The following is a 23,488-nucleotide window of genomic DNA, read 5'->3' as shown; positions in this document are numbered from 1 at the left end:
CTATGTCCCTTTGTATGCTTAAATCTTTAAAACTACACAACGGATTTTGATGCGGTTTTTTTAGTAGATAGAGTGATTAAAAAGGAAGGTTTTAGTATATTTAATTTATTAGGTTATAGACAAAGCGGGCGATGCCGCGGGGGGTAAGCTAGTACTCTATAACTGTAAAAGGTTTTGTGAATGGAGTTTATGAAACTACGAATGAACTTTTGTGACGGAGGGAACAATACCTATAAAACGTATTTCTTGTAGTTCAAACTTGTCTACCATTACAGCATTATAATATTTATTCGTTATACATTTTGTAATTGAGTTAAATTATAGCACATATTGAAAGCGCTGCACTTAAAATAACCTATCTTACAATTTTTTCATATTGAACAGCAAACAGACAGGCTATTTTATAATGTGTAGTAATTAGTATAAAAGGGCAAATAAAACTTCGCTACATAGCCATACTAATTAATTTTCTATTCCATTTCATGTATCTCTCTCTAATAAATGGTCTACCGATCTCTACAAGGTATCAAAAGTTGTAAAGTGAAGGAACTCTGTAATAAAAAAATCAAACATCGTATAGGCTTATAGAGGTAAACAAATTTTGTAGTAGTTATACAAAAGTCCAAGCAATTTAATAGGTACCTAGTGAGCGGGCGGCGTCAAACGAACAAGTTTTTTCTTTGAGTTTTCACCAATAATAGTGCCCTTTGTTTGAGTTCTGTGCTACGGTGCAACTATGAAAATTATCAAGAGTAGGTATACTATATCAAGAGTAGCGGCCATTTAATGTCTACATAAGTAGGTGTCGCATTCTATTCCTGCATTATTAAAGTGAAACTTTTATTACATCGTCTCAAACTTTTTGGTCTGTGTAGCGCATGTCGCGTGACGCACGATACGTACGATAATTATCGTACAAATACGATAATTAGGGTTCCGTAGCCAAAATGGCAAAAACGGAACCCTTATATTTTTAGTTAAATTTCTATAGTGTGAAAAAAAGTTTCACTTTTACCGTGGTTTCATAAAACCACACAACATTTTTTTTTTCCTATTGCTAAAATTCGAGAAATAGAAATCGTAACATCTCGAATTTAAATATATATTGTGTAAGGAATTTTTTAAGGATTTTTTTACCTGCCGCCTGTGCTGTGCATCCCAAGGAAAATTGGTCATACATAATATTTTGTTTTAACTCTAATATTTAATATTTTACTTGTTAGGTATTTAACATTCATCTACACAATCCTACTTTTATTCATTAAATTACGCATTTAGAAAATGTATTAATCTGCATCGAAAGCACTTAATTAATTATTACTCAATTCTCAACTTTCCGTCAAAACATCGGTAGGTACCTACTCTAAGGTCAAAACGCACCCATTTAAGAAAACAAGACTCATGCAAAATAGACACCTCACACATATATCATTTTCAAGTTGTATTTTACGTTATTTACACTATATTCTATTTCAAATGGGGTGTGCTAAGGTGTCACTAGGTATATAATAGAAACCACTTTCCTTAACTGTATTTTAACACGTAATGTGTTTACTTTTTATGAGTTGGTTAGTGCAAGTTTGCATTGACAGGAATATCGTCAGCCCCTAGTACAATATTTGGTATTTTTACCTACCTATAAGTACATTATATTATGAGATAATTAACCCGAATATTTTTCCTGCAGATAGATAGGTACATTTTATAAGAAACCTTTTATATGCTAGAGTTCCGTAGGTAATAATAATCATAATTAGTAACTACTTCACTAAGTCGAAATTTTCGCGTATAAGAGATATACCTATTTAATTAAAGGTAACTACATACTTACCTACCTAATTTTCAATAATTAATATAAAATAATAAATCGCCAGCTTTAATCTGCAATTTGACTCGAGATGCACTCATATCAAAAGTGCAACTAGTGCAAGGAAGGATCTCTATTTTTGATAGGGACTTATAAATACATATACAAATTGTAATGTATTACAAAACAGTAAATACAGTAATACAGTAAATTAGTTACAGTACTTGATATGTAGTTAACACATTAGTAGTTAACCCTAGCCGTGACGTAAAACTACTAAGTAGGTACAACACTTTTAAGCTTTAACTGCAACATCCACATAACAAAATCAGCAAACAAACACACGCGGAAGCGCAAACAGCGTTCATTATTCAACATAAGCTTTAAAACTGGTTATAATCTTAAATTGAGACAAACAATTTATTTATTTATTTATTTATTTATGCTTTATTGCTCAAGATAAATTACAAAATGAGACTTAGCCTAGGATACATTACAACAAACGGCGGTCTTATCGCTAAATAGCGATTTCTTCCAGACAACCGGTTGTACAGAGAGAAATTAAGTAAAGGATAGGAATAGGGCAGAGCACAAATAAATATATACATACAAAAATAAAATAAATAGGAAATAAAAATAAATAAAATAATAACAGCATAATATACAAGCCACAAGAATGAGATAAATAATATACATATTATGTTCACAAATATATACATACATACTTAAGAGAAAAGAAAAAAAAAATACCTATATAAATATATCTAATAAACATACTAGGGGCATTGAGAAAGATAAAAATCACGAACCATATTTTTAAAAGTATTTATAGATTGAGCCTTCTTGATTGGATCCGGCAATGCATTCCATAGTTTGATTGCACGAACAGTGAAAGAGTTGTCGAGAAAGTTTGTATGGTGCGCTGGCATTATTAGTCGGAGCTTTTCCGATGAGCGGACAGAATCTCCGTTCTCTCCTCTGAATACGAAATTGTCCTTGAGATATTTCGGTGTTTTAGGGTTAAACAAAACTTGATATAATAGTTGCAGCACGTGAGCATCCCGGCGAAATCGAATGGGTAGCCACTTGAGCTGAGAACGAAACTCAGAGACGTGGTCATATTTCCGTAGACCAAATATGAAGCGGATACAAAGGTTTTGGAGACGTTCGAGCTTATTTAATTGGTCTACGGTAATATTGACATAACTTACATCGGCGTAGTCAAGTATGGGTAAAAGGAGGGATTGTGCTAGTAGAATTTTGGTTGGGATGGGAAGAAAATTTTGTAGACGACGGAGTGAACCAGCAGTTGCATACACTTTCCTACATACCTCCTTAATATGAAAGCTCCACGAGAGAGTGTTGTCAAAGTAAACTCCAAGGTTCCTTACAGCCTCACTATAAGGAATAGGTGTGCCGTCGACTGAAATAGGAGGAAGATTCACCCAGTTAACCCTTGCAATCAAAGAAGGACTGCCAACAATAATAACTTGTGTTTTTAAGGGATTCACTTGAAGACCATAATCCGAACTCCAAGTTACAATGTTGCTTAAGTCCTTGTTGACTGAACCGATTGCTTGGGGTAAATCATCAAGGGCAGATTGGGAATAGATTTGGAGATCGTCGGCATACATGTGGTAGTCGCACGTTAACTTGTTTGAAATAGTGTTAATAAATATGGAAAATAACAATGGGGAGAGGACTCCTCCTTGCGGGACACCAGCACTAACATCACACCATGACGACTCAACCTCGTCTATACGTATACGCTGACGACGCCCATGTAAGTAACTGTAAAACCAGTCATTTACTGAAGCCGATATATTTAAAGAACTTAATATACTCAGCAGTATATCAAAGTCGACAGTGTTAAATGCATTGCTGAAGTCCAATAATGTTAGAATCGTGAGCTTTTTATTATCCATTCCATGACGAATATCGTCGGTTATTTTAACAAGTGCAGTGGCCGTACTATGACCGGATCGGAAACCGGATTGGAAGGGATTAAGAAGATCGTGTAGGTTTAAGAATCTATGAAGCTGTTCATACACTAACTTCTCAAGGATTTTAGATAGGAAAGGCAGGATAGAAATGGGACGATAATCGGAAAAAGAAGATGGATTTATTTTCTTAGGTAAAGGGATAAGGTGGGAGTCTTTCCAGGACTTAGGAAAAGTACTAGTGGATAGGGAATGGTTAAGGATGTGAGTTATAACCGGGATTATGAGATCTAGGATGGGTAGAATCATTTTACGGCCAATACAATCGCTGCCAACAGCATTCGATGCAATGGATAATACACCCCGTCTAACATCATTCTCGCTAAAACATTTAAACACAAAAGGTGGATAGTTTGGTGCTGGTGTTTCTGAGACCGATTTTAATGTAAGTTGCTTATTTAAGTTATTAAGAACGGATGGGGTATTTGAAAAATGCTGATTCAGTAGTTCAAGATTTAAAGAAGCATTATTAGATATATTGCGCTGTTTACCAATCCCCAACGTTTTCAAAAATTTCCATATTATGGGAGGGTCACCACTCTCTACAGAAGCATGGAAGTATCGTCTTTGTGCGTCTCTACAACATGTATTACAACGATTCCTTATCTTGTGGTACTTATCACGACTCTCGTCAGTCTTTGTCCGCTTATACTTGCTCTTGGCTCTAGCTTTAGCTTTGAGTAAACATTTTAAGTCTTCAGAAAGCCATGGAGCAGGTAAATGTTTTACTTTAATCCGCCGAAGTGGAGCGTGTACATCGTAGAGATTCGATAAACAGTTGTTAAAAAAGGCCACTTTTTCATTTACACAAGCGGAAGATAAGAGCGGAGACCAATCAATGTTACGGACATCGCGTTGGAGTGCATCTATATCAACTGCGTTAAAATTTCGACGAAGGATGAATTTAGGTTTTTCTTTAGGAGGACGGATATTACAGGACAGGTATAGGAGATCGTGATGTGAAAACGCGTCAGCAGGGAGCTGTCCGTGTTGATACACCAGATCAGGACAGGAAATAACTATAAGGTCGAGGAGCGACGGCACGCAGTTCGGGACATGATGTGTGGAGTGGAGAGGATTAAGGAGGCTAAGGTTGTGCGAGTCAACAATAGACAACAATCTACGAGAACGGCTATCCTTCTTAAGGAGGCATGTATTAAAGTCTCCCATAAATATGCAATTCTTGTATAAAGGGACAAGTTTATCGAATATTGAATCTAAAGAGGAAAAATAATCAATTAACAAGGAAGGACTATAGAAAACGCCAAGGAGAACTTTGCAATGGGACAGGATGATTTCTAGGATAAGGTGTTCTGCAGCATCGGAAGGAGGAGGCTGGGGTGATTGAGAAATAACAGAAAAGGGAATGTGAGATCGAAGATAAATCGCAACGCCCCCACCAGTTTTACCAATGCGGTCGTTGCGAATAAGATGAAAGCCTGGGAGAGAATAGGAGGACGAAGATAAACAAGGCTTAAACCAGGATTCGGATATTAGGATTGCGTGGATATTACTTGACTCGAACGATGTAAGCATGTCTGAATAGTGAGCCGGGATGCTTTGCGCGTTTATATGTACTACATTGAAAGTTTTTGGGCTATCGGAGAATACATTGGAAAGTGCATCATTAAGAGGGACAAAACTTGTGCTAAAATAACTACCTTCACTGTCAGAATCCGTGCTAAGTGACACAAAGCTATCACTGGATGTATCAGCAACAATCGACATTAACAAAAAAACAAACGAATATATAAATATTTTTAAATAAAAATGTAAGTAATTATATGTATATATTTAAAATAGACTAAATAAATATTTTATAGGGCTTATAATAATTGAATATACTAAATACTAAATTTATAAATAATGTTAGTTTGTACAGACCAGCATCTGAAAGAAATATATTTTTAACATTGTGCAAAAAGACTTGTATCTATGACAGTAAATTAGAATGACAGTTGGAAGAAAGAAGTAATGCTTGTCACTTGTCAGTGGTCAAATGAAAACAAAAATATTCTAATACATGTAAGGTGAAATAAATATTAAACTACCAGCATTAAAATAAAAGAAATAACTATATATACATAGTAAAATAGAAGATATTATAAAAGAGAATAATATAATAAGTTATATAATTCTAAGTGACATAATCTTACTGACTAAATAAATATTACTGACAAGCGACTATTTAACAAATGGTTAGCAAATAATAACAAATTATGTTTGATACTACTAATTTTATGAAATGAAAATATAAGAAGAATAAACAAGATTACTTTCTTTGGACTCGGCGTGTACGAAGATTTGGGGCCGTGGAATCCTTCGTATTATCTGTCTGTGCACCACGAGCAGGGCCTGCAGGAGCAGAATCAGATACGGGACCAGGGATTGCTTCAAGTTCCGTTTGAGAAGAGATTTTATGCCGCTTTCCTTGACTAGTAATGAAAATGATTCCATCCTTGGTCCAGCAATTAGCAATTCCAAACCGCTGACGGGCTGCCATGAATGTATCATGTCGAGGTTTTGTCAAAAACTCAGAGATGGTTATACCAGACCCTTTAAGGTTACTTTTAGAAAACCAAATCCGGTTCCTCTCACCAAGGTCCTTAAACTTCATTAGAACAGGCCTGGGTTTGTTGTTGACTGTGCGACCAATTCTGTGACATTCATTTAAAACTTCAGAGATGTCCCCAATGTCTCCGTGCTCAGCGAGTGCCTTAGTTACAACATTGGCAGTGTTTTCCTTCTGCGTCTCAGGAACACCATGAACAAGAAGAATTTTGCGCCTGCTTCTCATCTCTTGTTTGTCATAAAGTTTAGAGAGCATGTCGACTTGAGATTGTATACAATGGAGAGATGTCATAACAAGACCGCGGAACATGTAAAACTCGGATGAAAGATTAGCATTGGGGCTTCCTGGATTTTGTGAGGACTTATCTAATTGGCGTTGGAAATCTTCCATTCTGTCCTTAAACATTTGAGACATCTGTGCAACTGATTGTTTAATGTCATCCATATTGTGTGCTTCAGAATTTTTGTAATAAAGTTGTCAAAAAGTGATGTGATATTATAAAGGATATTTATACTGGTATGTACAAACTTTTAAATCAGCATAATACAACTTTTATCATTAAAATCAAAATAAATACTTAATTTAAACTTTTGAGTCTTAACAAAAACGTTTTTTCAATGTATGTTTGTCCACTTGAATACCCGATATGCGTTTACCTACCTCTTCATAGATGTGCATAATGGTCTCTAAATGTATTTAATCGTTGTTAAACAATATTATATAAACAAAAAACAAATATGTCCCACTTATATTTTACATTGCTGTGTTAATGTTTTATTGACAACTTCCGGGATATACCTTTTGAAGTGTCAATAATCGTAATTAATATCTATATCTTTAGATTCAAAAATGGTAAATAGAGAGAAATGGCAATTATACTTTATAGGTTTGGATACACTTTGGTGTTGGGAAAGGTTCTTCTTCTTTTTGTCTAAGGCCTTCCCAATCCATAGAGACGGATTTTGTTACCAACGGGGGAATTAATATGTCGAGAATTCGTAATCAGAAGTTTTTGGTTTGGATAAGGGGGTGGGTTAAGGGGTTAAGTAAGGTTTGTGTTTTTTTAACTACACAGAAATAAGAGCCCTGCGAAGTCTTTTTTGTAGAATTTTGAAAAAAAGTAAATCCTCAGCATTTTACAAAATGCCGAGCATTTGTAAACGGCGAAATAATACAATTTGCCTGCGACATTTCCGAACATTTCACTTTGTTAGTAGTACTTGTATACGTAGTATATTATTATTAGTCTGTGGTAGTACCTACATAATTAGTGCTACGATTTAGTGACGACAGCCACACAAACTAGCATTTAAATGTAGAGTTTGAATGAATTAAGTTTTTGTGTAAGGTTATTAAAATCACATTAACCCAAACACCGTGTTTTATTTACAACCAAACGCCACAATGATAAGCAAATCCATTGCTAAACTCCCATAAAACTTATCACACAAAACCGCTTAAACTTTCGTTAATACTAATCTCGGGAGTTTATTATCTATGTATGCTATAAATTAATCAAAGAGGTTGGTTTACATCCAACGAGAGACACTGGCCACACACGGTGTTCGAATTAAGAAGTATTTCACGAGAGATTCAGAAAACTTTATGTAAACTACAGCTGTTTTTATGTAAAAAAAAAACAAGATTTATTGTTATTATTTTATTATTTATTATTATCGCGAAAAGTCATGTATTTCTAAAGTATTCTTTAAAGTACATAATATTAAACCATTTTACTGCAAAGTTTCATCCAAATTATCAAATCTGTCGTGTATTTTTTCGTGAAAGAATAACAAACATACGTACACCTTCATGCATTTATAATACTTATTGGTACATAGTTACGATAATTAACTAACAATAACATAATATGTAAAAGCCATGTAAAAGCAGAATAAAGCAATCGTTATCCACGATACTCTACCAGTAAGTACCACATGACTCTACATTATTATGTAGGTAAGTACCTACGTTTTTCATTCAAAAATGAAGTAAAACTACTCAAGCGAAAAGAACAAACCGATACTTAAAGCTATAGTTAATGGTTATAAAGTAAGTGGGTAGGTATGTACTATTTTAATAAATATGATCTAAGTAAATATGTATCTCGAAATACGGCACTAAGGAAACAAAACAATTGCCTTTGTTTCAAATAACTGAGTGTTAGATTGCCTATTATGTAAAGTGCAAAAGATTGACTGTGTGTATTAATGTGTGTTGTAACGTAGAACGGTGTATCGCTTATGTTTACCTTTGGTACCTAGGAAACAATACGTGTGCAAAGTCTGAGTTTTTCTTTCCAAAAAAATCATTCTATTGATCAAGTTTTTAGATAGGTAGTTGATAGAGATTAGAGCTATATTTTGAATATAATTTTCAATTTAAGACCCGAGGTAAAATTGTAAGACTGTGAAGCAATACCTAAAATTGACTTCGCAAAGCAATATAAATCTCATTTAATAATTTATACATATCCAGTCCTGAACGATTAGTAGATAGAGATAGTGATAGCACAAGACGTCATAGTTTTTTCTTAGTTCTTGTCATCACAGTTCACAGTTCATTGCAAAAAATAGTAAGAAAATGTGTAAGAAAAGCAGAACCTCAACCTAGTACCTATGTCCCCAGTTCATATTTTGTAAATGTTAGACTTGAATCTTGATTAATTCTATTTTTTACCCTTTTTTTATGAATATAATATATTATGATAATATCACAATTACTCTAGTCACTACAAAATGCTGCTGAATTAATTTCATTCCTATTTCTGAAGTACCTAAGCACAGAACAGTAAGAACATAATAGAAGTGCGATGTGGGCGTGGCCCACGTGTCACTAGTAAGGTAAGATCACCTAACTCGCTCTCAGTTGTGCGCAGAAAAATATTCGAGTCGGTTGTCAGCTGTCAAACCTTATTTCCATATTTATTCATTATTTAGAGCGTGTTGTTCGGTATTAGAGTGGAAAAATGATAGCAGACGAAATAATTTCGGCAATCGAGGCATTTCATACCATCGGTAAGTCTTATTTTAATTTATTTTAAATATATTTTATGTTACAACTTCGCTTGTCGTAATTTGTCAAAAATTTATACAAATATTAAGTCAAAATGAACCTTAAGCAATAAGAAATAAGTACTAATATAGATTGAACAGCAAACAAGACTTTCTGGAATATTATTGCAATAAACAAACGAATGTCGGATTAGTGATGCATGTGGCGCATATCGACAGTATCGATACTTTAGAAAAGACAAACATTATAAATATTAAATTTTATTCTATTTTTCCTTAGCTTTCATTTGTCCTATTTATTTATAGATTCGAAAGAGCCTAATTTTAAAGAGAAATGGATAATAAATGCAACGTGACGAGTTAACTGGATGCCGAACAGCAATAAGCAGTCTAACAAAGGCCACCGATACATCAAACCTACGGCAGTTCCAAGATTTAAAATAATGCATATTTTCTGTTTGTTTTGTAAATATAGATTTATACTATTCTATTCCGTTTTTTATTTAAATATAATAATATGAAAAGACGTACTTAGTAGTAATAAACATACTCCAAAATGTGACACATTATCCTATACTCATATAATAGAAAGAAAAAAAAATGCACAAAAATATATTTATTTGTGAATTATCGATAACAAGGCTGACATCCCTTAGAGCATAGCATCAGGTTAATGTCAAGTTAATGTCATTAATTTAGAGTGACACAAATTTCAACCTTATCTTTATGTGTTGAGGTTCAAAGTTATATGTATTGAAAACCAACGCCCTCTGTTGTGGAATAGCTGAATGTTTTCGAATTTGGAATTTCTGAGCAAAGAGAAACAAAACAGCTAATATACCTAGGGATGTTATACTATAATAAACCGTAACTTGGTTCGTTAGGGTACTTATTGAAATGCTGAATTTATAACCTAAGTCAGTTTTTACTCAAATTAAGCTGTCCAATCAAAGGCATAGTTTACTTGTAGTGTACTGTATAACTATCGGTTTAAATGTGTGGGTTTGGCGACACTGGTTTTCATACTAATTATGACATTATAGCACTTCTATTATGTTCTTACTGTTCTGTGTACCTAAGGGTGATTGCGATATTTTGTGAATCCTTCACAGGAATCCTTAAACTTGCAATAGAATACTTTTATTTCATGTACTAGGATTATTTTTAATCTGTTGGCATGTACGTGCCTGTCAGTTGAATGTAATTTTGCCGTCAAAGTCAAGTTGGTATCTAAGCTGTCAAGCTTCCAATTTTGTACCTACTTTAAATTTTGAAAACTTTGTTTACTTACTCAATAATTTAATAAATATTAATATACGGTTTTACATACACATATTCCTAGTAATAAATTGGAATATTTTACACAATAAGAGCAATAAGCGCAAGATTTAACAATACTCCGTGGCAAAACATACCTATTGTAGTCATTGTAGTTTACAATTTTGTTTAATATGTATTACGTATCGGTGAATCATTTATGAAAGGTTTCCCCTGTGAGTTAGTGTGGAATTACTCATTTAAATTCCGTCTGTTTTACATAATGAACGTTCATGCTGTGAAAATGTGGAGAAACTTGAAAGTATTGTGGTCGAAAACAAACCGGTGGCACATAGGTTAGATTTTTAATTTAATTAGTAATAATTACGTAATTTCTTTTAAAAGATGAATGAATAAAAATAAATTTAAACTTAATAATTTCATAAAAAATTTCATTCATGATGAAAACTAACAATGCGTGGATTTTTTTAAATAAAAAATAATGTTTAAAAAATAAAATATTTATTTAAAAATTTATATTCCTCTTAATTAAACAACTACAGTATGCCTACAACTTACAAGTAGTCATATTTTTCAGCTCTATTCATATTTGCGGTAGCGGAATTAAATTTGATACCAGGAGGGCAGGTGGGCTTCCAATGCAATGATCCAGCCCTCTCACACCCCTACACAGGGGACACTGTCAATTGGAAGTGGTTGATGGTCACTACAATATTTTTACCTTTGGCTGTGGTATGTATTAAAAATAATTATGTATAAGTAATATTAACTAGTATAAGTTAAATTTTAAAAAAGGGTAAGACAATTAAAATTATTAATTTGTTTCATGAATTAGGTATTATTCAGGAGACAGCTGAATATTTCTAAACTTTATTTTGTGAAAGTATTTGTATTTCTTTAACAATATTTTAAAGATTATGGTCTTAGACTTACTTACTTGACTTGAGTATGGCAAAAAGTTCCTGTTCAAAAATTAAACAAATGCAGTTTGTGTAAATAGAAGTAACTTATTAAAATGTACAATATTTTTTTTATCTATACTAATATTTTATAGAGCAAAGGTTTGTAATTATGTATGTATGTATGTATATGTATGTATGGTTTTCTCGCATAAACTACTTAATGAAATTTGGCACAGACAATCTTTAGACCCTGAGAAAGAACATAGGCTACTTTTTATTGTGAAATATGTACCACGGGCGAAGCCGGGGCGGACTGCTGGTCCTTATTATCTCCTTATTATATCCTCTTATCTAATTACTTATTATATACTTCTATGAATAATAAATATTGTATTCTATATTTCAGTTACTACTAGTTGAAAGAAAACAGTGTCCTGAAGATACAGCCAAACACCAAGCGCTATTCTGGTACAGGGAATATTTATTTGGATTCCTGTTGAACCTCACAATAGTACAGACTTTGAAGTTAATAGTTGGATCTCCGCGACCTCACTTCTTTGATACTTGTGGACCTCAAGAAGCTACTACTTGTGTTGAGTAAGTTTTACTAATATCTGCTTCATTGGTCTAAAAACTACACTGCTCAATCAATTTTTTTTTTCAAAACTTTAGCAATAATTAAATTTTATAATCCAATCAGAGAATGAAATAAAAATCATTTTAATCTGTTCAAACATTCTTGACTTATAAGTAGTATCATTAACATGACTTTAAATACATCAACTGGCACTTCAACCTATGTTTTCAAAATTTTGAAAACCAGATCTAAGTAGATATAAATCCTATGAACCCATACTTTTTTAATTATTAAACTTTATTTGTTTTTAAATGGTAGAACAAACACTAATTTACATAATTATTTATGTAAGTATATCAATTTTATACACGTCCTGCGCGGCTCGAGTCATGCATATATAATATACATAATTATTGTTTAATCATGATAAAGATCTTGAAATTAATCCCTATGTAACAAGAAGACAGTGATAAAATGGTTTAAAATAGAGATAGTGACAACAAACTTGCAGTCATTCCGTGTATCTGTTTGTAATATCAATGACTCATCAACAAGTTAATCTCATTATAATTGAAAATCATGTTCAAAAAAAAATTTGATTTTTCACACACATTACATTGCACAGAATTACTTGACTATGTGCAAAATTTCAAAGGTATTCTGATTTGATTATACCACATCTAATTAAATTAGTGTGACCTCCAAACAACCTAAAAATTAATGAATTCTAGTCTTGAAAAGCTACGCCTTTTATGGACTAGCTGCGTTTTGCGGTTTCACCCGCGTGGTCGCTGGTGCGTCTGCTCCAGCGACCACATAGCCATAGCCTATAGTCTTCCTCGATAAATGAGCTATCCAACACAGAAATAATTTTTCAAATGGGACCAGTTGTTCTTATTATTAGCGCGTTTAAACAAACAAACAAACTCTTAGTTTATAATATTGTAGTATAGATAAAACAAAGAATAGATTTTATCATTTTTTATAAAAAGTGAGGAGTACAATTTCCACAACCACAAAGACCACAAGAAGAAAAATACCTGCAATTATTATTTATCATTCATTTATCAAGTCACAAATCTTAGCGTAATAGTAAAATTAAAGAAAAAGTTATCATATTGTAGTTGTCCCCCGCGGTTTTATGTGCATTGCTCCACTCCTATTGCAATTGGTCTTAGAGTGAAGATATATCCTATAGACTCCCTTGATAATTTTTCAAATCATTCCTGAAATTCGCGCGATCGAGCATAAAACTATTCCTCTTTTTAATATTAGTATAGATAATAATAGACCACAATATGAAAAAGTTGCAGCAATTTATCTAGCTTAAGTAACATCAAGGAAAGAAAATGTAATCATTATTTATACAAATGTAAAAAAAATCCCTCTTTAATGTCAAAGAACCCAGGTGATTTAAGTAGGTCTTTCTTTAAGAAAATGTGAGTCAAACAGGAAAATATATTGATTATTTATGTAGAGTTGCTAGTCATTGACATGCAGGCATATGAGTATATTTACTTTTATGGCAAAGTAAATATACTCATATATTCTAGCATGCACTTTATCTCCGTTTTAACATTTTAGATAATATTTCTACAGTCATTATAGTTAACTGTTAAGTACCATTTAAACAATGGGTATTCCCTGTCATATTTTTGAAGTGAAACTTCTTTATCGGGGTTGGAAAAAAATTTAGTGTAACATTTTTTCGTTACGCGTGACATTCTTCCGTTACGCGCCATCTTTTTCTTCTCCCTACCACGCGTGATTTGACGTATTTCTGTAAAGTTTCATATAGTAAATTAATTTTTGAAAAAATAAGGTCATAAAGAAGTTTCACTTCTTACGTGTGTACACTAGTACACGCACACATTTTTTTTTATTTCCCAGGTCAGATTACGTACCAAGCTACACATGTACCAAGGCGCATTGGCTGAAGCAGTCGAACAAAAGCTTCCCGTCCGGACACACCTCGCTCGCGATACACGCGGGCGTGTTTATCGCGGTGAGTTTGAATTGTGATGTCATTTATTCATTGAAATGATTTTTTAATATTTTTTGTAAATTATTTTTATGTATATTTGCTTTTAAAGAATTAAAATAAATGATAATTTTTTTCAATTGAATATGACAAAAACACGTGGGTTCGAATCCCGCCTAATGATCGAACTTTTTAATTTATTTTTCTATTTCTAATTTTTTGTGCGTGTATATGGTATATACTGCTTATGTATTGTGGAATGAAGCATATGAATATGATGATTTCAACTAAATATATTATGACGTAAAAGATTGCCAGGTATTTACAACAAAGTACAGTATTTAAACACACATTTTTCTATAATTTTTGATAAGTAATATATAAATGTAACATACTAACTACTAACTCTATACATAAAGATTTAATTTTTTGAATTTTTTTTTTAATTTTACAGTACTACCTATACAAAAGGGGCCAATCCCTCCCCGGTCGCATGACACGCACGATACAGGGTGTTTGCATAGTAGCCGCTATAGTGTGTAGCGTGTCCCGAGTGTGGGACCGGCGGCACCACTGGTGGGACGTGCTCGCCGGTGCAGTACTAGCGGCACCAGTTCTGGTGTATACAGTAAGTAATGTTGGAATAGCTTTGCCCCACTTGAAAGTTAAGAATTTACATATTTGCAAAAAAACCTTCCTCTTCCAAATTCTATAGTTTTCCCCCTTGGAAGTTGATAAATTATATGGAAAACTTTCCTCGATAACCACTCTTTAAAAAACAAAACACCACATAAAAATTCTTTGCCTATTTTACAGATCTATACATATTACATACAGACAGATAGACGGGCAGCGGCTTTGTTTGATACTATGTAGTGATGTATAAAGTTAAAATAATTAATGTAGTTAAAAAAAAAACGAAAAAACACCCTGCACTCATTAAATAATTGTATTCTCACTGATCCTTGATAATTGTACAGTTTGGATTAAATCTGTTCGTTTAAAGTGGGTCAAAATCGAACCTAATGGAATTGAGTAACTTTTTCACAAGATCTGATTGATGAGAATTTTTTACATTTCGTTTATGTTAGTGTTTTGAACAATGCTATCAACTTTGAGTTGTGTGAAAATTAATACACATTCACTCTTATTTTTTTGTCTCATATGACAGGACTAATGAATGGCCTGGAGCCATGCTACAAATGTATATGAAATGAAACATTGTTACAATTTATTTAAAATGTTTATTATATTCACACTTTGGTATTGCCAATAACTGGACACTTAACTATCTCATACTTTATCTAATAACCATGTTCCTGGTAACCTCCTCTGTGTCCATGACCCTGGTTGCCATGTCCATACCCCTGGTTGCCTTGTCCAAATCCTTGATTTCCTTGTCCAAAACCTTGGTTTCCTGGTCCAAAGCCCTGGTTACCGGGGCCAGAACCTTGGTTACCGGGTCCAAAGCCCTGACCCTGGTTACCGGGTCTAAAACCTTGATTGCCTTGTCCATACCCTGGGTTACCGCCACCAAAACCCTGGTTACCGCCTCCAAAGCCTTGGTTACCGGGTCCAAAGCCTTGGTTGCCTTGTCCGTAACCCTGGCCTTGGTTGAATCCACCGAAACCGCTGTGTTCAGTTCCTGGGACCGAACGACCTTGGTTGTAGTCACCGTATCCTTGAGGTTTTCCTAAAATTATACATTTAGTGATTTAAAAAGTTGTCATTATTGCCATTTATTAACATGTTTCGGATACGAATTATAGACTTATGGAATTAAAAAAAACAACGAGTTTTACTCAACATCCCTGGCGCTCAACATTATGAGTAAATCAAATCAAATCAATCAAAGAAAATTTTGGATGTACAAGACCGTCCATCCATGCTTATAAAAGCTGATGGTACTTTACATGACCAGCCTGATAGCTATAGAATTTCATTCTTTTCGTTCGTTCCTTCTTATTTTTATAGGACTAAGTTAAAGTTACATAATATTATATTCTTGAAATATGAAATAAACTTACCGTTCACCATCGCAACCAATAGAAGAACAACGCAAACGAACTGAAATAAAAGAAATATAAATTAATATCCACTCTTACGTGGAAATATCTTCACGAAGCGTCATATATTCATCAAAATTATACCACCAGTTAAAAATAAGTTAGGTATATTTCTTCAATACTTTGGTACGGCCAGAAGAAAACTACCCTAGAAGGGTAAGGCTACTATTAGGCTTATTTAGGAAGCTAACACTCACAGACTGAGAGAAATGCAGACTTTGTTTCATAGGTAATTAAAATAGGTTTTTTTTTTATTTTACACTTGACAATAACATGGCGTTATTCCAGCTTTTAAACAAACAATTAAAATAATACATTTTTCCACTAAATCTATGAAATCAGAATATCATTTTTCGCCAAACTTACTTTCAAAGCCATTTTTGGAACACGACCACAATTGAACACTGTATTTTAGAAACTATCTAGCGTACATATAATTGCTAGTATTTATAAATAATTTCCTGACCCCTGAGCTAATAATCGCGTGACTTATAAAATATCTTGAGGATGATTAAATTTGAGAGTTCGTAGAACACAGATAAGAGTGGGCTCGAAAGCTTGTCAACAAGTTTTCAAAACAATAACAACAAATTGGTTTCAATGAACTCATTGTAAATTGATTTTATGATCAAAACTAGCTGTGCCTCGCGGGTTTACCCGCATTGCCCTGCTCCTAGCTAGGTCAAAGCGTGTTGATACATAGCCTTCCTCGATAAATGGGCTATCTAACACTGAAAGACTTTTCAAATCGGGCCCATCCAAACTCCATCGGAATCAACCAAAGAAACAAACAAGAAATTATTTAGCTTTATAATATTAGTAAAGATGTTTTCCATCATCTATATTCAAATACAATAGAAATCCAGGATTACAGGTTTACATCATCTCTGACTGATTTGACAACCCTGTTTATCACCCTGTCCTAAATATAGCTATGCTGTACAACACGGGAATACAAAAGCTTTTCTATTTGGTTGTAATTGTGTTTTTGATTGTGCTGAGATATTATTTTGGGCTGGACTTGTGATGTAGTAATATGATAAAATAAAGTAGTTGGTAACACAAAATCGCGCCACGTAAGCGTGACGATTACAGTTGTCCAAGTTTTTGAATGTAAGGAAACGGTTACTGTAGCACGCAGGAAAAAAAAAAGTACTTCGATTTTTAATAGGTTATAAACTGAACTTGGTGTACATATTATATGATAAAACTTACAGATTGTAATAATATATGTTTGCGAAAAGGTATTATTTGTGACTTCGACTAACTGTTTGCAGCTATCGAATCGATGAGGAATTTTTTACGTCTCGTTTATGATATCGTTTTGAACAATTAACTTTGAACCTTGTGAAAATTACTGTATTCCTCCTCAGCCACGCTTTACAAAGGGAAATTAAATTAAACAAACATTTATTTAATACATTTATTATATTCACTCTTGCATATTGGCATCAATTACACGCATCTTATACATTATCTAATAACCGTGTTCCTGGTAACCACCTCTGTGTCCATGACCCTGGTTGCCTTGTCCATATCCCTGGTTGCCTTGTCCATATCCCTGGTTACCTTGTCCATGACCCTGGTTTCCTTGTCCAAAACCCTGGTTACCGTGTCCAGAGCCCGGGTTGCCGGGTGTAAACCCTTGGTTGCCTTGTCCAAAGCCCTGGTTACCGGGTCCAGAACCTTGATTGCCGGGTCCAAAGCCTTGGTTACCTTGCCCATAACCCTGGCCCTGGTTACCTTGTCCGTAACCCTGGCCTTGGTTGTATCCCTGAGGTTTTCCTAAAAATATATTAAGTGATTTAATATTATCTAAGTAGTAGAATTGTATTATGGGTATCATCATACCGCCTATTTGCCTTTCTTCAATAATGGAATTTTTCCGCAAAATATATGATCTGTTGGAAAAAGGTATAGATACATAGCCAAGCAATACAAAGATAAATTCTTGAGTTAATAAAAAATAATTACTTTTATTTATTCTATTCATTAACGCCTTCGCTAATATTAATTTCGCTTTTATTTGATTTGTTTGGAGCAGTTATTAGGATATGACTCTTATTTGTCAAGGAAGCCCGAAGGATTAGTTAGAATTTGATGTGCAATTGTTAATTATAAACTCCCTTAGGACTTATTTTCAAAATATGAAAATCACTCACCGTTCACCATCGCTACCAATAGCACAAGAACGCAAACGAGCTGAAATAAAAAAAAAGAAATGCAAATTAACTCTCACAAAATTTACCACATTTCAAAGAACAATCACAAACATGAAGGGAAGATACTCGACAAAATAATACCTAATAGTTTGAACAAGAACATTATCGCGGCTAAAAAGGTTATTAAATTATTATTATATAAATACTGAACAATTTAAACTAAAACTTCTTAAAAATTGCATACGTTTTCTTTTTGACCAACCTTTAAGTACCAATAGATGTTATTGAAAGAAGTTTATTTAGAGAATCAAATTAATAATTTGAAATTTACATGGAAAGCCAAGCGTATATCAAACCGTTGCTTTGAAGATTTAATTTAAAGATTTGATTTATTAAAAATTAAAATATAAAGGGTTCATTTATTTTACACTAAATTCATACAATGAGAATAACATTCAAGCTTTTATACGATAATTGGGATATTTAGTATTTCATTATGTATTTAAATAAATTAAATAATCAATTTTGTCCTTTGTCCACTATGTACTATATATAATTTTTTATAGTAGAGCCATTTTAATAGGCAACATTTGACAGTTCAACAAAATTCAACAACGTAACCTAGTAACGACGACATAGAATAACATGATATTTCGTTTTGTTAGAACTGCACATTTGCTTAACTTTTTTCAATAACGATTACATATTTTTAATAATAATGACCGATACAAGTAATTTTAAGATTTCATTTTACTGATAAACCATCCTAAACATAATAAACAATTTCTGAATTGAAGAACTGACGTCGCTACAATTTTGTGTCAATAAACCTTTTTTTCTTTTTAAATACTAGAGACGTTAGGTACTCTAAAAATCGAAATCTGACATCTAGAATCGAATGCATTGATTACTTGTGAATAAAAATCATCATAAATTAATAAATTCGATTGACAAATGTTTCAAATCCGTATCGATTAATACACTTTAATCGATGTTTTTAAGCAGGTTACCTCTCTTCGAAGATAAAATTGATAGACGTCAAATGTTGCCTATTAAATTGGCTCGACTATAATTAACTTACTTACTTTCAAAGCCATTTTTCTAACACGACCAAAAATGTACACTATATTTTAGCAACTGTCTACCTTTTATTTAAGTTCTAGTATTTATAAATAATTAACTGACCCCTGAGCTTTAAATCGCGTGACTTTTTAAATATTATCTTGAAGATAAAATGAAAGAATTCCTATAATAAAGATAAGAGTGGGCTCAAAAACTTGTCAACAAGTTCTTAAAACAACAACAACAAATTTGTTTCAATGAACTCATTGCAAGTATGTGGTTAACCGTAAATTACTAAATTGGTTTAATAAAATCTTATCCATTGTCTATTTACATACACAGACAGAATACATATTATAAATGCGAAAGTTTGTGAGGATGGATGTATGTGTATGTATGTTTGTTACTCTTTCACGCAAATACTACTGAACCGATTACAATGAAATTTAGCACACATATAAAGTAACTTGGATTAACACATAGCATAGGTTTTATCCCGGAAAACCCACAGGATCGGGAACTATGCGGGTTTTTCTTTGAAAACGCGGGCGAAGCCGCGGGCGGAAAGCTAGTATGTATAATGACCAAAACCTATATGGGGATGAGAATCATGTCCTTTAGTAGGTATAAATATGGACTGTTATGATCTATATAAAAATTTAAATAAGAAATAACTATTTTATACATACCTTATAAATTATAATCAGAAGTATTTCGGGTAGTGATGATTGATAAAGACAAAATATTTTCTGTTATATTGTACAAGTATTCTTCAACTGATTTAAATGAATAATTTACATTAGAGAGAACCCTTTTAGACTACTGTTCCTTACGAAATACAATCAAGACATGGAAATTTTAAGGATATCTTGTTAGCATTACATATACATACGTAATTAGATAATGCAGGCCACTGGTCATTGTACCCATTCATCACACTTATAATTAAACTAGTTTAAACCCGCGGCTTCGCGTGAACAATTCAATACCTAACAGTTCATAAACTATTTATTTATTTAGCCTTTATAATCCATGACATATAGATACAGTTTACAACAAAAGATACATTAATACATGAAAATATTAAAAATGCAGTTAGGTTAATTGTCCTGGCCCCTTTCGGGTATAGGCCTCCTCCTCCTCATAAACTATACATTCATCTATGTGTTTGTATGTTTCCGACTCCTTTAGATTTGTTTTGATCCACTGAAAACGGACAAATTTCGTTCAAACTTTGTACACTTAGGCTGCGTTTTCACCAGAGATGTTCGAGGATGCGTAGCAAGGGATCCTGTCGATTTATTTTCCTCGCCTCTGACAGCACAGCTCTATTGGTTCTTTACAAACACTTCCCTCGAAACGCATCCTCGCACATCTCTTGTGGAAAAGCACCTCTATATTCAGGATCAGTGACAAAACAATAATTTCGTGAATTTATCATATTAGAACGTGTTTTTTAAACTATATTATTTAAATGTTTAACATAACGTGATAACATTAATTAGTATGATTATTAATAATTAAAAAATATTTAATATTCACAGATAAGAACACTCTGCATGAACTTTGCCTGTAAACAGCCCGATGAACAGAAAGATGGAGAAACAACAGATACTCATAACGGAATAGTCAATAAGTCATAAGCAATGAACCTCTGGTATTGCTAGTCCTATCGTGATGTTATTATAAGTAACGTGTAGCGTATCAATCATGCTATTTTCTTAATGTATGTCGGTCTAATTTATTAAGGAAATATGGTCTTAATTTATCATTCTGTGATTTTAGTTGTGTATTTGATTTGATTCCTATTTATATTATATATTATGTAAAATTCTTGACTTTTCTTGGTCGTGTGGTTTTTATTTTAGATACGTTTGAATTGTATAAAGTTTCGGAATTCAAAAATGTCAATTTGTTTTTAAGCAATTATTTTGCAGTGTGTTTTACAAGAATTAGGTATTATAATAATTATTATATCAAAATAGAACACTAATAAGAAATATCGATAGCTATTTTAAGGACAATCGTGTATAACATGTCTTGTAAGTTGTTTACAACAAGACAATTTTGAATATTTATAATATGAAGAAAATTCAAAATTTGTTAGGCAAATGAAATGTTTTATTAATAAGAAGCAACTGTGAGATTAGATATTACTCATTTATTGATCCTCTTGACTAAAACTTGTTTTAAAATGAAAATAATGTAACGTTAATTCAACAATTACTATTTTACTTGAATCTATAATAAATAATAATTGTGATTTTTATTCGAATAAAATGAGAATTAAAAAAAAATGTAGTTGTGAATTTCTGTTTGCGGTACATTCCAAGACAACAATACTCATAATAAACTCATAATAATATTATAAATGCGAAAGTAACTCTGTCTGTCTCTTCTTCACGCCTCAACCACTGAACCGGTTTGGATGAAATTTGGAACAAAGATAGACCTGAGAAAAGGCATAGGATGTGTTTCATCTCGGAAATCCCAACTATGCGGGTTTTTCTTTGATTCCGCGGGCGGAATAATAAAGGAACAAAAATATTTTGATACAAAATATATTTCTGTCGAGTTACTTCTCTGTTACGAATTAATTGTGTTTGTATTACAAGTACTGTCGTAATCGCTTATTAAATTCTCTGTTTACACTTAAACTGTGATAACTTTTTTGTTACTAAAGAAATAGGTATATTAAGGAAGATGATTGTAAACATTGATGAAATAATGCTCGATTTCACACTATCAAAAAGAAAACAAAGATTAAGATAATAATAAAAAAAATATTATTGTGAGAGTAGAATTCCGACATATTCATCATAAAATTAAAAGTTTGTTCGATTGCGTGTAGAATTATTTAGACTAAATATTGTTCAATATTTTATTGACATTCATTTGAACACAATATCATAGATATCAAGCAAACAAAATTACAACATTTTAAATGTATTCAATTTTCTTCAGTAACTACCTACTTATAAAAAGTCTTATATTTTTACATTCCTTTAATACTTATTAAAATGTATATCGAATTGGCTATGGTAAATAAAATGCAAATATTTTTAGTCAAATAAGTTTCTAGTATGCTGCAATCTTATAGCATGTTTACTTATTTGTTACTTATGTTAATGAATTGATCGTTTATATTTCCGTCAAATTATCAACCTCTGTAACATAAAAATCACATTGTAGAAACGTTCTTATCTAATGTAGCTTTTATATTGAATTTATAATATCGTATAAGTATTATTTTTAACGGCCAAAGAAATTGAATCACACTAAGTTTGAAAATCATTATTACTAAGCCATGTGAGGAATTACATTTAAAGTATCAAGCCTTTGCACTCCATATTGCTTGTTAACATTTAGGCCATCCACACGTCTGCCGAACAACGTGACAAACAACGAACACATAGGGACAGCACTATACGAAGAAAAGAGATGTACTTATTTCCTTCTCGCTTCTCTGTATAGCGCCGTCCCTATGTGTTCATTATTTGTCACGTTCGGCAGACTTGTGGATGGCCTAAATTATTCATACCACAAACTGCAATAATCATAATAACATTATTGTGTAAACGTATTTTTGTACACATTGAAATAAAACACATTTTGAAATGGTCAAACTTTTTTATTTCACCTTTACCAAATAAATGATCTTAAATTAAATGAAATATAAATGCAATGGTTGTTTCTAAGTTAAATTACTATCGAAGGATGGGCAATGAATACATGTAAAAAATATCCGAAGATAGCTAATGCCATCTCATTTTATTCAAAATAAAAGAATGAGATAGCTCTCTCACTCTTATATTTTTAACAAATCCTTAATAATGTTGTCATTTAAGTTTAAATTTGACGATAAAATTTTAAGTATTTATCAATAACATTAAAATGATTGTGATGGCAGCACAATATCAATATTTTTTGCTTAGAAAAAAGTGCTATCTAGTATCTAACACGTAGTTACAAATGACATAAATTTTCTTAATCGCAACGAGTTTATTTTTAAACAAAACTAGACGGGCTTGTCTTTTATATTAAATGCAAAATAGTTCATGATAGTT

At 32.5% G+C, this 23,488-nt stretch overlaps 3 protein-coding genes across 3 annotated transcripts; 1 reads left to right on the top strand and 2 right to left on the bottom strand.

The window, feature by feature from the left end:
* Nucleotides 1-10,631: 10,631 nt before the first annotated feature.
* Nucleotides 10,632-21,658, top strand: LOC123699394 (phospholipid phosphatase homolog 1.2 homolog). The gene is made up of 6 exons (XM_045646341.1): nucleotides 10,632-11,006; nucleotides 11,249-11,403; nucleotides 11,980-12,170; nucleotides 14,041-14,155; nucleotides 14,586-14,759; nucleotides 20,966-21,658. Exons 1-6 carry the CDS (start codon nucleotides 10,871-10,873, stop codon nucleotides 21,062-21,064), a joined length of 870 nt encoding a protein of 289 aa, XP_045502297.1. The 5' UTR covers nucleotides 10,632-10,870; the 3' UTR covers nucleotides 21,065-21,658.
* On the bottom strand, nucleotides 15,359-16,660 carry LOC123699400 (glycine-rich cell wall structural protein 2-like). The gene is made up of 3 exons (XM_045646349.1): nucleotides 16,564-16,660; nucleotides 16,159-16,198; nucleotides 15,359-15,824 (listed from the first exon to the last, which is right to left on the bottom strand). Exons 1-3 carry the CDS (start codon nucleotides 16,573-16,575, stop codon nucleotides 15,436-15,438), a joined length of 441 nt encoding a protein of 146 aa, XP_045502305.1. The 5' UTR covers nucleotides 16,576-16,660; the 3' UTR covers nucleotides 15,359-15,435.
* On the bottom strand, nucleotides 17,607-19,515 carry LOC123699402 (holotricin-3-like). Its single transcript, XM_045646351.1, has 3 exons — nucleotides 19,445-19,515; nucleotides 18,360-18,399; nucleotides 17,607-17,982 (listed from the first exon to the last, which is right to left on the bottom strand). The coding sequence occupies exons 1-3, from the start codon at nucleotides 19,454-19,456 to the stop codon at nucleotides 17,675-17,677; spliced, it is 360 nt and encodes a 119-aa protein (XP_045502307.1). The 5' UTR covers nucleotides 19,457-19,515; the 3' UTR covers nucleotides 17,607-17,674.
* Nucleotides 21,659-23,488: the final 1,830 nt, after the last annotated feature.

Source organism: Colias croceus, chromosome 17, assembly GCF_905220415.1.
Source record: "Colias croceus chromosome 17, ilColCroc2.1".
In the NCBI taxonomy this organism is placed as follows: Eukaryota; Metazoa; Arthropoda; class Insecta; order Lepidoptera; family Pieridae; genus Colias; species Colias croceus.
The sequence above is the reverse complement of the archived record's forward strand: the minus strand, read 5'-3'. Positions and strand labels throughout refer to the sequence as shown.

Coding starts and splice junctions, on each gene's coding strand:
- LOC123699400 (XM_045646349.1), bottom strand. Junction 15,825..16,158: donor ATTGGTTGCGATGGTGAACG/GTAAGTTTATTT, acceptor GTATAATTTTAG/GAAAACCTCAAGGATACGGT.
- LOC123699394 (XM_045646341.1), top strand. CDS start 10,871: ATGAAAGGTTTCCCCTGTGAGTTAGTGTGGAATTACTCATTTAAATTC. Junction 11,007..11,248: donor AACAAACCGGTGGCACATAG/GTTAGATTTTTA, acceptor CATATTTTTCAG/CTCTATTCATATTTGCGGTA. Junction 12,171..14,040: donor GAAGCTACTACTTGTGTTGA/GTAAGTTTTACT, acceptor TTTATTTCCCAG/GTCAGATTACGTACCAAGCT.
- LOC123699402 (XM_045646351.1), bottom strand. Junction 17,983..18,359: donor ATTGGTAGCGATGGTGAACG/GTGAGTGATTTT, acceptor ATATATTTTTAG/GAAAACCTCAGGGATACAAC.